Genomic DNA, 14,715 nt, shown 5'->3' with positions numbered 1-14,715 from the left:
CCATGCTCTTCCACTCACTGCTGCCTCCAGCTTGCTGTAGCAATATAGGGATAACGGGCTGTACTGCCGGGAATTTCTTAAAATGTTCAAATAAATACGCAAAATATTTTCAATGCAAAATGATACCCAACTTAGGAAAAGTCGGGACTTTGCCGCTGCCTTTGGTTTCCAAGCAGGAAACACCGGCATTAAAATTCTAGATTTCTTCACTACTTTACAGTCAGGCCTCAAGGAACCAGAATTTCACTGTCTTTAGCACAATTACAGTCATGTGAAATATTTCTTAAGATGAAATCCAAGACCAAAGGAAAAGTGAATTTCCCGTTGTCCCCTCAAAAAGAAGGAAAAAAGGTGTTCAGAATGGGAGGGCTAATTGCTAAGATTGACACAGGATAGCTGGGAGCATTGCATGATGAGGAATAGCAGTCCACAAATATAGCTAGTACTGCACCTTCCAATACAGGACGCTACAATGGGAGAAGGCTGGGGATAGAAGACTCAACTTACCCATGATACCTTTCATCTGGCCCCATTAATGATACAAAGATTGCCTTTGAAATAATAGAACAAAGAATGAGACACAATGAATTTGTTTTTTGTTTTTAAAGTTCATTTATTGAAGGACTTGTCATTCATGTTTCATCAACTGCTCTTGTTAAGTTGATTTTGATCATGTGGGTAGTTGGAGGTGTTCCTCCACGGAGACCAGCCAGGAAAATCTGAGGTTTGGGTACATTAGTATTGCTTTCTCGCTTGGTCTGTGTGCCATTATCCTTCAGTGGGTACACCTGGCTGCAGTTGTCCCTTCTCATGTGACTTAGATTGGTCTGCACTGAGTGAGTTAGCTTTTGACGCAAGTTTGCCTGAATATAAAAAAACAAAGATAAAAGAATAATCACAGTTGCATTTAACATAATGTGAGATTGTGTTAAAGGATTGCACTGCCTGAAAGACTTATAAATGATTTATACTTTCTTATCAAGGGTGGATTGAATAAACTGATCAAATTCTAGGATGTGTATAAAGCCTATGTCGACAGTGAACTAGCAAGGGGAAAGCACTTTCCATTTCTTTGGTGCAAGATCAAGACTTCCTTTTTGTTTGCCCAGGCATTTTAATTCATTTTACTGCCACTGCCTGCTTCATAGGTTTGTTACCTGTCAGTTTTATTGTTATGAAGGATATGTGATGTTTATATATTTATTTATATTATCATTATTGTACACCACCCAGACACGATGAAGGAAAGTTTAGACATTTTAAAGTAACAAAGTAAAAGCTTCAGCATGAATGTTGCACTATGCTATTCCAAACAAAGCTGAGAACAAAAGATGGAGGGGCTAAAAAATTTAAGGTCAAATGCATGGAGTTAAGTCTGAAAAGATCTGAGAGATAATTGTTATTTGCAGTTTGTCTGAACTAGTCTCTCAAATCATGTTGACACAAACCAGTTTGATGGCTTTTCTTCTCAGTTCCCATTCATTCCACTCATAGTTCTTCACAATATTTGGTGGCAAAATATGGACGTCTGTCTGAGTACTGGTGTCACATTTTGTGATGGGTATCATACTCTTCTTGTCTTTGGCTCTGATCTGTAACAACAACAAAAAGGAATAGCTATTTTTTATTTCCACCTTCCAACCAAGCATTAGATCAAAACTAAAAGGGAAGATATATCAACACCTCATCATTTAGCACACTTCCAGATGGGGCTGTTTGGAGTGTTGAGTGTACTGAACCAATGCATCCAACTACCACAAGCCACTCTGGAACTGTGCTATTCTCCATGCTAACTGCAGCTAAACCCACAATGAACTAGTAAGGACAAGACACTGCCAAAACAAGAAGTGTGGCACCAACCTTATGCATTAAGAAGTACCTCTTCTTGGAGATACTTCCTGATCAACTTCCTGTATTATTAAAATGGTAGCTATATTGCTTTTGGAGCATAAGAACACAGGAGCCTGCTTCATCAGGCCAATGGCCCATCTAGTCCAGCATCCAGTTCTCACTGTGGCCAACCAGAAACCTATGGGAAGCCCACAACCAGGACCAAGCACAAAAACATTCTCCTCTCCTATGGTTCGCAGAAGCATACTGCATCCAACAGTTGAAAAAGAACACAGCCATTGTGGTTAGTAGGGACCGATAGCCTTGTCCTCTATAAATTTGTCTACTCCCGTTAAAACCATCCAAGTTGACGGACATCACTACCTCCTGTGGGACAGAACTCCATAGTTTAACTACATACTGTGTGAAGGAGTAGTTTCTCTTATCTCTTCTGAATCTTCCAACATTCAGCTTCCTTGGATATCTACACATTTTGAGAGGGAGAAGAACTTTCCTCTATCCACTTTCTCTATGCTATGCATAAGTTCTATCATATTGCCTCTTATTTGGTTTTACTCTAGAATGAAGCTTTCTTGGAGTGGCCTAAATAAGTAAAGGATAAATGTGTTGAATACCTGAGAATAAGGGGCAAGGGATTCAAATTGCTGGTGAAGTTCAAGCAGCTGAATAAGCTCTGCAGATTCCTTTGCTTTTTCTGCAATCATCTTAATGCATTTCTCTGGATTCTTGGCAAAATTATATGCCGCTTCCTTGGAACTAAAGGCATAATATTTCTCCCGAAACTTCATGATTCCAACAGCAAGGTTCGCTGACAACAAAGCACAAAAGAACAGAGGATTTCTTCATGACATTCCTAATGCAGATTATAGTGTTTTCACTTTTGAAATTAAGAATGGCTCTTGTGTCTAACCTGTCTGAAAATTCAGTCAACTTTAAATCATGCTCTCCCCCAGCAAATCACTTTCTATGGACTAAGAACAAGACTAAAGTATTTCATAGCTAATCCTGCATGATGTGGATTACATCAGTAAAAAGAGGAATACCCTTTTAAAAATTGCACTGTTAAATTCTAGTTTCTTTGCTGGACAAACAAATACAAATTTATGCTTTGAATGGAATTCTAAACAGGGTGCTGTTAAAGCAGTGGAGGCTCCGACATCCCTCTTCTCTCCAACCAAGAGAATTACCGTATTTTTCGCTCTATAGGACGCACCAGATGATAAGATGCACCAAGTTTGGGGGGGAGGAAATAAGAAGAAAAAAATTCTGAACCCCAGAAGCCAGAACAGCAAGAGGGATCTGGCTTCTGGGATAGCCTCTTGCTGTTCTGGTTTCGGGGGCAGTCTTTGAAGCCTCCGCAGGGCAGCAGGGTGCCTTCACCCCGCTGCCCTGCGGAGGCTTTGCGCAGCTAACCCCAAGCTAGAACAGCGAGACGGAGCACTGTGCAGCGCTCCGTCTTCCTGTTCTGGCTTTGGGCTTAGCCACGTAGCCTGCATTCGCGCCATAAGACACACCCACATTTCCCCTTACTTTTTAGAAGGGAAAAATTGCGTCTTATAGAGCGAAAAATACGGTAGTCTCCAATAGACTGGCACTGATTGGATTTGTCCTTTTGTCTTGTTGATATGTATGGTCTTCCTTTCAGTAGTTTCTCTGTCCCAACTACCACCGATCACTGTGTATACCAGTTTTCTAATTCCCTTCCTCAGCTTTATCTCCCGCCTACCAAATGCTTGTCACTGTTCCTTCCCTCCTCACCCCCACATTCCTACTGCCTCAAATTCTTCTCCATCTCCATTTATAAGTCAAGCCCCAGTAGTTTGGGTGGCAAGCTCCTTATATGTCAGGTATTTTTATTTTAGTTATCAAGCAAACTTCTGTAAAACTAAAGCAAAGCAGTCCACAACTTAAAACATAATATGAAGCAGTAAGAATGCTCTTTAAAAGCAAACTGGACTTATCTACAATTGGCAAACCTGGGATAAGAAGACCATCTTTCACGGCAAAAGTGTAAGCACAAAACCCATGGTACTGAATTTGCACTTGGCTGAAATTAATGGTGGTTTCTGGGAAGAGCCATTCTTCTACCGTAAAGTCAGCGGGATTTACTTTGCTATCTGAAATATATATATAAAAAAACAGCTTAGGATATATTTTCAGTATCAGAAAAAAATTAGAGTGCTTCCAAGCAGGTATTTATTGCAGGAGAAATTTGCTCATGCATGCAGATTTTTATTGTTATTAGTTGCAATGTCCACACAATATTGTTGGTGTCAAAATGACAGAGTACATTTCCCCCACCCCCCAGCATTTAATCAAGATGTTCCCTTTCTGGGGGGGAATATGATGTTAAAAACCTGTTGCCAAGGACCCTTTTGCTGTATCTCAATAACCCATTTGCAACATTGAGGTCCTACCTAGAAACACCCCAGATCATACTCGTGTATAAACATGGTTACTAGGGAAGGTTGAGACCACTGAACCCATGGCACAAGTACCTAGTGAGGTACTGAATAATGTTTCCGCTTTGAATGAGAACAACAGAAACATAGAACAGCTTTTAAGGCCAGGAGTATACAAGATACTCATTCCACACTCAGAACCGACAATGGCATGGTTCTGACACTTACTAGACCAGTGTCCCAATTCATGTATGTGTTGCGTGCATGGCACTACATAGCCGCCCTGTGTAGGGCTTATGTTACATATTACCAGTATGTGTTTCATGGAGGAAGAGGAAGTATGCACACCATGTTCAAGATGGAATAAAAAAGCAGCAGTAAGTGAAATATTTACTATTTTCAGATGATCTGGAAAGATGAGGCTATAGTGTGGCCTAGGAACAGTTTGCAGCACAGGAGGTTTTGATACTGCATTATTTTTTTTAATTTTCTGAGAGCAACCCAGAGAACATATGTTATTGGGTAGCCATACAAATTTTTATTTATATCCCGCGCTCCCCAGCCAAAGCCGGGCTCAGAGCGGCTAACAACAGTAAAAGTAACATAATTTACATAAAAATCACAATCTATTACGGTAATTGAAATACAGTCTAAAATCAATTCATTCTAATATCGATTCAGAATCAAATTAATGGCAACCATTGGGCTAGAGTTCTATGAGGATTACCAAAGGAGGGGGTCAGACTGTGCCTTGGCCAAAGGCCCGGTGGAGCAGCTCTGTCTTGCAGGCCCTGCGGAAAGATGTCAAGTCCTGCAGGGCCCTAATCTCTTGCGACAGAGTGTTCCTCCAGATCGGGGCCACAGCCGAGAAAGCCCTGGCTCTGGTTGAGGTCAGCCTAACCTCCCTGTGGCCTGGGACCTCTAAGCTGTTTTTGTTTGAAGACCGTAAGTTCCTCCGTGGGACATACCAGGAGAGGTGGTTCTGTAGGTACGAGGGTCCTAGGCCGTACAGGGCATTAAAGGTTAAAACCTGCACCTTAAACCTGATCTTGTATTCCACTGGGAGCCAGTGCAGCTGGTATAGCACCGGGTGAATGTGATCCCAAGGCGAGGACCCCATAAGAGTCTCGCCGAGGCATTCTGCACCCGCTGGAGTTTCTAGGTCAGTCTCAAGGGCAGCTATATATATATATAGCCATAAGTGCATGACACATGGTAAAGGCAAAAGGTAAAGGACCCCTGGATGGTTAAGTCCAGTCAAGGCAACTATGGGGTATGGCACTCATCTCGCTTCAGGCCGAGGGAGTCGGCATTTATCCACAGCTTTCTGCGTCATGTTGCCAGCCTGACTAAACCACTTCTGGCACAACGGGACATCATGACAGAAACCAGAGCACAGGGAAACACCGTTTACTTTCCCACCACAGCAGTACCCATTTATCTACTTGCATTGGTGTGCTTTTGAACTGCTAGGTTGGCAGGAGCTGGGACAGAGCAATGAGAGCTTACTCCGTTTTGAGGATTCGAACCGCCAACCTTCCAATCAGCAAGCCAAAGAGGCTCAGTGGTTTCTATGACACATGATCCTTATTTAGCAATAAAATGGAAGCGCTAGCTCTCAAAGGGCTAAGAATCTGAAGATAGCAAGAGTATTCCATGGACTTTATACATTAATTCAAAATGCATAATTATGGTTTTAGTACCAGCACTTTCTTTTAACCTTTCCTCATCAGTTTTTACAATAATATCTTCAAGAAGAGATTCCATCACATCTTCTGGAAAAATCACTGAATGGGCTCCTAGGAACTGCTGGAGATTGATTGTCAAGTTATTGAGGAAACTCAGCACCAGGATCTCGTCTTGAAAGCTGGTCCAAAGGTTAGAAAGTGCAATAAATATAGGCTGGGAGGGGGGGGGAAACAAAGAAATTGAAGTTGTATTTGCAAAATTATGCTGCCTGCTTGCCAAAAATATGTAGTCTGCTGTTCTTTATATATACTCCACAGGTGAGGAGACAAAAGCAGGGGGTGCAATTCATGATCTTAAACCCTAACAATTTTAATTGTAAAGGATTTTTGAAGGAATATTTACACTCTCTCCTCTCCTTAACATGCATCCCTGATTTCTTTATGTTATTTCTAGCACAGCATAGGACCAAAGACTATCACGGTGCCAGGATATATACTCCTTGTATACAATAAAGCAATAGATTCCTCTGATGAAAGTTAAACAGAGAACAGGGAATTTTCATGCTGTTAAATTGACAGAAAGCTATCTGTACAAACCTACAGAACTTACAGTACTTTCTTTTTTAGCAGCTCTGTGTAAAATCCTAGAGACAAACTTGCTACGATGACAGGAGATCTGATGTCCTGCAGGGTTTTTTGTTTTAAATAAAGCTGCATGAAGATGCTGGGTGGGTTAATTCTCCCCTGTCCCTGTAATGGATTATTTCCCCAATCTGAATACCCCACCCCAATATGCTCTATGGTATCATATGGGCACCTGTATGCTTTGTTGTATGTAACAAATTGTATAGTTCCTGGGGGCAGTTGAAATTGGGAAAACATTGGGGGGTCGGGGGTCGGGTCAAGACCCCTCTCTCAGCACTATCAACAAGCTCAAAATTCCCTTGGACTAGCTGAGCAGAAAGGCAAGGATCCAGCCTCTCTCTGTCTCTCGGTGTAAAAGAGGTCTGTGTCACTAACTCAGCATGGTGTCTATAAGAAAGCAGCTACAGAATATACAAACACATACACAAGCTAGTCCTTTTTACATTCTTGCAATTTAGGAACTTACATAAACCAGAGACGTAGGCACTGCTGTCTTTGCCTGAATAATACTTTTTAAGTGCTCCATCTGTGCTGCAAACTGCTTCTGCATCATGTCAACTTCTTGTGCACATGTGATCACATCAGACTGAAAAGGCAGCATTCAGCAGATTACCAATGGAAATTCAGGATAACATTTCCACAGTTCATTGAATCTACCACATCTACCCAAGCTCATTGTTCCGATTTTTTTCCGCTCCCCCCCCCCTTTTCTAAGCCGCTAAGCCGCTAATAGCCTTTTAGCCGCTAATCCGCTAAACGCGCTAAGCCGCTAATAGGGTTGCTTCGCAAGACGAAAAAACCGCTAGACGAAGAGACTCTCGGAATGGATTAATTTCGTCTTGCGAGGCACCACTGTACTATATTGCTTCATGTACTACAGAGAATGACACTTCTTTTCCACTATGCATGAAAAGGAGTCCAGTCCAACTTGGAACCCTGTACAATTCTCTACCAACTAAAAGTTGGTTCCTTAAATTGAACCTCCCCCTCCTCACTTGGCTCTTCTTCATCCGGTGGCAACATAGTTGGGAGGGGCCAGCCAGCTGTGCCAGGGAAGTGAATTAATAATAAAATAATAATAATACAATTTCTATACTGCCCTTCATCCAAAGATCACATGGCAGTTTGCAATATAAAAACACAAAAATACATACCATAGTGACAAACGAAAACAATACTCCCCACCGCCACAGTTTAAAAGGCCACAGATTGTTTAATTAGCCAAAGGCCTGGGAGAAGAGGCATGTTTTTGCCTAGTGTCTAAAGATATGTACCAAAGGAATGCTAATCACCTGAGGTCCAGAGGGTGGAAACATGAAAACAGGCCTTTTCTATGGTGGCTCCCTGTTTGTGGAATGCTCTCCCCAGGAAGGCTCACCTGGCTCCTTCATTACAGATCTTTAGGCACCAAGTGATAACATTCTTCTTCAGCCAGGCCATTTGCTGATTAAACAATCTGTCTCAGGGGAGTGGGTGGATTATAGGTGGTTTTTTGTTTTGTGTTGTATTTGGGTTTTTAATTTATTTTTTATGTTGCAAACTGCCCTGTGATCTTCAAATGAAGGGCAATACTATATATAAATTTACTAAGCATAGTTATAAGTATACAAAAAGCTTACCGGCACAATTAATGTATATGCCAGCATTCTAGAAGGGATGCAAAGTATAAAACAATCTTACCAGAATGATGCAGAGGAAAGCCTCGTGTTGTCTCACGTTGTACAGGACTTCTTTTAACATTGTCGTTTTAAGTTCTATCTCAGCATTTTGACTCAGGTGCATCATTTCAATCAAGGCTGTGTATTGGTATGCCAAATCCTTGGAAGCTTGCAGTTCTATTTCTATATGGTGGTTGGCTGCTGGGATAGCTTCATTCAGAATAGCTGGTACTGTTGACACAGGGTTGGTTTGAAACATATAGAAGGGGCATGGCAGTAATTACTAAGCATGGCAACCTCAAATTCAGTAACTAACCACAAGCATTTTCCCACCTATTTCTGTCTAAAATAAACAGGGCTGACATCCGAAGAGATGCATGGAGCCTTCCATATGAGCACACCAAAGCTTTTGTGGGTTCCCTTCCTCTTGAAGCCCCTTGCATGCCCTGAAAGGTCTCTCCTGAGGACTGAAAGAACTCAGAAGAGTATCCAACATAGTTTGAATGACTGCAGACAAGACTGGGCATCTGCAAAAGGACTTTTAAGCACACATTGCTGGCATCTTTGGATCCTGGTTTGGGTCAATAACCTTTTCAAAGTGCTGGGTTTTAGGCAATAAACTATCATATGTTAACTGACTTTTCCACCTAGAATCATAGAGCTGGAATAGACCACAAGGGCCATTGAGTCCAGCCCCCTGCCAAGCAGGAAACACCATCAGAGCACTCCTGACATATGGTTGTCAAGCCTCTGCTTAAAGACCTCCAAAGAAGAAGACTCCACCACACTCCTTGGCAGCAAATTCCACTGTCGAACAGCTCTTACTGTCAGGAAGTTCTTCCTAATGTTTAGGTGGAATCTTCTTTCTTGTAGTTTGGATCCATTGCTCCGTGTCCGCTTCTCTGGAGCAGCAGAAAACAACCTTTCTCCCTCCTCTATATGACATCCTTTTATATATTTGAACATGGCTATCATATCACCCCTTAACCTCCTCTTCTCCAGGCTAAGCATGCCCAGCTCCCTTAGCTGTTCCTCATAAGGCATCGTTTCCAGGCCTTTGACCATTTTGGTTGCCCTCCTCTGGACACGTTCCAGTTTGGCAGTGTCCTTCTTGAACTGTGGTGCCCAGAACTGGACACAGTACTCCAGGTGAGGTCTGACCAGAGCAGAATACAGTGGCACTATTACTTCCCTTGATCTAGATGCTATACTCCTATTGATGCAGCCCAGAATTGCGTTGGCTTTTTTAGCTGCCGCGTCACACTGTTGGCTCATGTCAAGTTTGTGGTCAACCAAGACTCCTAGATCCCTTTCACATGTACTGCTCTCAAGCCAGGTGTTACCCATCTTGTATTTGTGCCTCTCATTTTTTTTTTTGCCCAAGTGCAATACTTTACATTTCTCCCTGTTAAAGTTCATCTTGTTTGTTTTGGCCCAGTTCTCTAATCTGTCAAGGTCGTTTTGAAGTGTGATCCTGTCCTCTGGGGTGTTAGCCACCCCTCCCAGTTTGGTGTCATCTGCAAATTTGATCAGGATGCCCTTGAGTCCATCATCCAAGTCGTTGATAAAGATGTTGAATAAGACCGGGCCCAGGACAGAACCCTGTGGCACCCCACTAGTCATTCTTCTCCAGGATGAAAAGGAACCATTGATGAGCACCCTTTGGGTTCGGTCAGTCAGCCAGTTACAAATCCACTGAGTGGTAGCATAGTCAAGACTGCATTTTACCAGCTTCTTTACAAGAATATCATGGGGCACCTTGTCGAATGCCTTGCTGAAATCAAGGTAGGCTACAACCTGTCTTCTCCTAGTTCCAAAAATAAGCATCTGAAGTAGTATTTTGTCACCTATGAAAGCTCACACTATTTTTCTAATACGAAACTTATTTAAAGTTAGTCTCATGGTGAGACTAAAAAACATTTCTTTTTTCTCTCAGGGGGCTAACATGGCTTTCTATTTTATATAAATATATAAAAATCCTATGAAAGGCTTTACAACAAGCCAATTTAACAGAATTTTTAATAGATAATACAGTACAGATTATCAATTTTGAAGATATTCAATAAAGTTAACCTGCAGCTGAACAGCATGTTATCACATCTCATTTGGAAGATCAACTTAAATGCAGTATTTGCATGAAGCAATTCAGATGGGACTACTTACAAAATTGGTGATCAGTCAGCACTGAGCATTTCTGCACATTTGAAAGTGGCTTAAATGGCTAATACAGACATCATCAAGTTTAGCACCTACTAGTATATACCATACTTTATGGTCCATACTGGACCATAAAGAAGGCTGATCGCCGAAGAATTGATGCTTTTGAATTATGGTGCTGGAGGAGACTCTTCAGAGTCCCATGGACTGCAAGAAGATCAAACCTCTCCATTCTTAAGGAAATCAGCCCTGAGTGCTCACTGGAAGGACAGATCGTGAAGCTGAGGCTGCAATACTTTGGCCACCTCATGAGAAGAGAAGACTCCCTGGAAAAGACCCTGATGTTGGGAAAGATGGAGGGAAAGTTGGGAAACTCAGAGGACGAGATGGTTGGATAGTGTTCTCGAAGCTACCAGTGTGAGTTTGACCAAACTGCGGGAGGCAGTGGAAGACAGAAGTGCCTGGCATGCTCTGGTCCATGGGGTCATGAAGAGTCGGACATGACTAAACAACAAGTATATACCTACACTCATCAATGCCTTCTCCTCCCTTCCCACACTCCTTGTTGAATAACCGAATTCCTGTGACAATCATGGTGAGCTCCTTCAACTGCCTCTCTTTCTCCTTCTTCGAAAGGGAGAGGAAAGCAGCAAGTTCTGTTTGAGGGAAGACACTCTGCAGGGCAGCTGTAAAATATTAAATGTGGAAAATGTCATACAAAAAAAAGGCAGACAACAGCTGTAACATCAAATAAAACAGAAAGGTGAGCACTAGAAGTTATTTGGACGAGACCACAATTTGTTCACATTGGGTTGCTCCCAGTCGGGGCTTCATTTTGCAAATCAATCATTTAGGTATCACCAACAGGTAACTGGTGTGGGTGTATCTTACTGGATTTTCCATGGAAATACCCCTAGTATAGTAAGATACTTATTCACATTTGAGATCCCACTATGCTGGAGATCATGGCTTGAATCCTAAGAACTGTAAATGTTCTGCTTGTGGAATGGGAATTTCCCAATCTTTTTATTCCTGTTGCAGCCTCCTTTGCATGCCCTCCTCCCCTGGACATAGTTAAGTATAAAGTATTTTAACTTACTAAGAGCTATAAAATGCTAAAGAGCTATAAAATGCTGAAGAGGATAATCAATAACACTCAACATAAACTGAAATCCTTATGGACAAAGCTACATGTGTTAAATTGCCCCACCCCTCTCTCTCTCAAAAAAAAATAATAGGGTGTCAAGAGCCTCTACAGAATTTAGAGACTTTTGGCACACTTTCCCGCCCCCAGTATAAATGTCAGTGAATAAGGCCATTGGGAGACATTTGCTAATTCTGCGCACTAATTCTCCTTCCAAGAGGTAAGAATCTGAATAATTTGGACTTGGGGACTGAGGGGCTTAAGGACCTGAAGAGTGTAAGGAGGGATTAGGATGGAGATGAATGACATGCAAGAGTAAGTGGTCAAGGAATATCATCAGGGAGGCGGAGGCTTGGAGGGAAGTATGGAGTTGTGCAAGGCATTAAAGCAGACCACCAGACTACAAGTTCTGCATGAACTACCTAGAATCTCAGGTATAGAATCTTGTATGCAGAATAGGATAATGCCCTTATCAGCAATTAGTTTGAATGGAAGGCCACAGTGAGTAAGGAGGTGAATGGTGAATGGCCAGTTTGGGCAGTTGTCAAGTGCCAAGAACACCACCACTGCTCTCTTGACACAACACTTGTGACTCGGTTAATACACAGCACAGGGGCTGTGTCCTCCTCGCTGCATCCCTTCATGCTGTGTTGAATGCTGCTTCAGAAGATCTCCATAGCTTCAGGAAAGGGTTGGATGGTTGCTTGCATTTGGCCTGTTGGATATGTGAAGTGTCTTTTTCTGGCTCTCAGATTATGTTCTATTCTCAGCCTGGTTTTGCTATCCGGAGCAGATATTTGTATATGTGCTTTTGAGTGTTTTCTTTGATTTTTTTTACCAGGGAGGTACAGTGGTACCTCGCAAGACGAATGCCTCGCAAGACGGAAAACCCGCAAGACGAAAGGGTTTTCTGTTTTGGAGGCGCTTCGCAAGACGAATTTCCCTATGGGCTTGCTTCGCAAGAAGAAAGCCCATAGAGAAATCTCCGGGGACCTCTTTTAAATGCTGGTGGTGGGGAGCAAAGCCTTCCCCCCCTCCGGCCTTCAGAAGAGGTCCAGGAAGGCCGGCAGGGGCCGAAAGGCTTTGCTCCCCACCGCCAGCATTTTAAAAGCAGTCCGGGATAGCATGGAAGCGCTTCCCGCTATCGCGGACGGCTTTTGAAGGCAGGCGGGGGGGGAGCGAAGACTTTCGCCCCCCCGCCCGCCTTCAGAAGAGGTCCTGGACCTCTTCTGAAGGTGGGCGGGGGGCGAAAGTCTTTGCTCCCCCCTGCCTGCCTTCCCGGGAGAGCGGAGAAAGGCAGCGCGTTTCTCCGCTGTCCTAGACGGCTTTGGAAGGCAGGCGGTGGGGAGCAAAGACTTTCGCCCCCCGCCCGCCTTCAGAAGAGGTCCAGGACCTCTTCTGAAGGCGGGCGGGGGGCAAAAGTCTTTGTCCCCCCTGCCTGCCTTCCCAGGGGCTTTTACATCGCCCCAGACAGCGGAGAAGTCCTCCGCTGTCCCGGGCGATTTTAAAATGCCGCCCGCCAGCATTTTAAGATCGCCCCGGACAGCGGAGAAGTCCTCCGCTGTCCCGGGGTTTTTTAAAATGCTGGGGGTGGGAAGAAAAGCCCTTGTGTCCCCCCCCCCCCAGCCTTCAGAAGAGGTCGGGGGACAGACTGTCCCCGGACCTGGTCTGAAGGCGGTTTCCATAGGAACGCATTAATTGATTTTCAATGCATTCCTATGGGAAACCGTGCATCGCAAGACGAAAAACTCGCAAGAAGAAAAAACTTGCGGAACGAATTAATTTCGTCTTGCGAGGCACCACTTTATACATATTCTGGATTGATTCTAGATTTGCTGTGAACTGCCACAGGTACATACTGAGGCACAAAGGCAGCATACAAATACTTCAAAACAAAAGAAAGTAAAAAGATAGTCCCCCAACTAGCCACCGATTGTTGCTCAGTTCCTATGCAATGACTACCACCATAAAGTGCATATTGGCAAAACTCTTCACGGCATATATCTGAAACGGTTACCAACCAGTTGCCTCTCTAATGACCTTGATGTCTGTAGGGGATCCAAGGCCAGAGCGCAGCAGGACATAGCTGACAATTTTTCGATAAACACTTTCCAATTCCTCTCTGGTACGAGCACGGCTATCTGTAATTTCTCTGCCCACTGGAGCAAGGCGAGAATCCAAAACACGATGCTGTTCCTTGATTAACTCAACTAAAAGGAAACACAGAGGATGATACAAAAGCAAGTTATATCACTGGTGCCACTTGCATGCTTCAGCAGACCACATAGTGATGCAGATTTCACTAGACTTGATAGTTCTTCAGTTACACTTCAGTTGTAACCCCAAGGCACAGAGAAGCCAAAAGACGTGCATAGGCATCAACAGACTTTCAACTTAGCTAGTTGAAAATGCCCATATTTCACATGCTTAAATTCTCCCATGCTCTTCTCATTCTGAGGGCTGCCATCCCAGGGCATTATCTAGTGAACATACTGAGGTTTACATAAAAGTAATCACACATAGGACTGCACTATGTAACATAATTGCACAAACTCAGTTGTGGTAAATTGAGACAGTGGAATGTATCGGTTCCATTTATTTGGTACAGGATATAACTTTTGAAAAACCATAAATGCACTTCCAGGATTTTAAATGCACAATAAATATTAACTATTCTAATGTTAGGTAAATGTTGAATATTTTTTAAAGAGGCAATTTAATTTATAACCTCCTTATAGACTGCATCTCTTAGCATGTTCACATATTATTGGATTTGCTGTTCCATTGTATTACAGTACTATAAGTTTTCACATGTAGCAAGAATAGATGCATTGTGGTTGCGATCCCATGTAAATTTACTAGACAGCAAGTCCTCTTGAACACAGTGTGACTTCTGAGTAAACATGCCTAGGATTGTACTATCACCATATTCACATTAAATTATTCCACACAATGATTACCTCGACTGATATAGTTCATATCAAAATAAACTTGCATCTTAATAGTGTCCAGGGATGGATTGCTTGTGTCAAGCAGTCTTTCAATGGAAAGCTAAAAAGAGAAAATGTTGATGTAAGTTATTTCAAGCCCCTTAACTAATTATTAAAATAATATTACTGTTGGGCACCCAGAAACACCATGCTACAGAATTTATACACGTGAAACAGAAT

General features: G+C 42.8%; 1 protein-coding gene across 2 annotated transcripts in view; it reads right to left on the bottom strand.

Moving 5' to 3' along the window:
• Positions 1-588: 588 nt before the first annotated feature.
• Positions 589-14,715, bottom strand: part of CFAP206 (cilia and flagella associated protein 206) — a 19,419-nt gene continuing 5,292 nt past the window's right edge. For both annotated transcript variants that reach the window (XM_083497550.1, XM_083497551.1), the window contains exons 4-13: positions 14,506-14,596; positions 13,567-13,755; positions 10,929-11,087; positions 8,267-8,475; positions 7,053-7,172; positions 5,957-6,155; positions 3,828-3,968; positions 2,466-2,659; positions 1,449-1,592; positions 589-863 (exon numbers count right to left, since the gene is read on the bottom strand). In XM_083497550.1, the coding sequence (XP_083353676.1) occupies positions 633-863; positions 1,449-1,592; positions 2,466-2,659; positions 3,828-3,968; positions 5,957-6,155; positions 7,053-7,172; positions 8,267-8,475; positions 10,929-11,087; positions 13,567-13,755; positions 14,506-14,596 (1,677 nt within the window). In that variant the 3' untranslated portion in view covers positions 589-632. The remainder of the gene's footprint in view (positions 864-1,448; positions 1,593-2,465; positions 2,660-3,827; positions 3,969-5,956; positions 6,156-7,052; positions 7,173-8,266; positions 8,476-10,928; positions 11,088-13,566; positions 13,756-14,505; positions 14,597-14,715) is intronic.

This window comes from Podarcis liolepis (genome assembly GCF_965112155.1).
Source record: "Podarcis liolepis genome assembly, chromosome: 3".
Classification (NCBI taxonomy): domain Eukaryota; kingdom Metazoa; phylum Chordata; class Lepidosauria; order Squamata; family Lacertidae; genus Podarcis; species Podarcis liolepis.
Note: the sequence above shows the minus strand (reverse complement) of the source record. Positions and strands in the feature narration are given on the sequence as shown.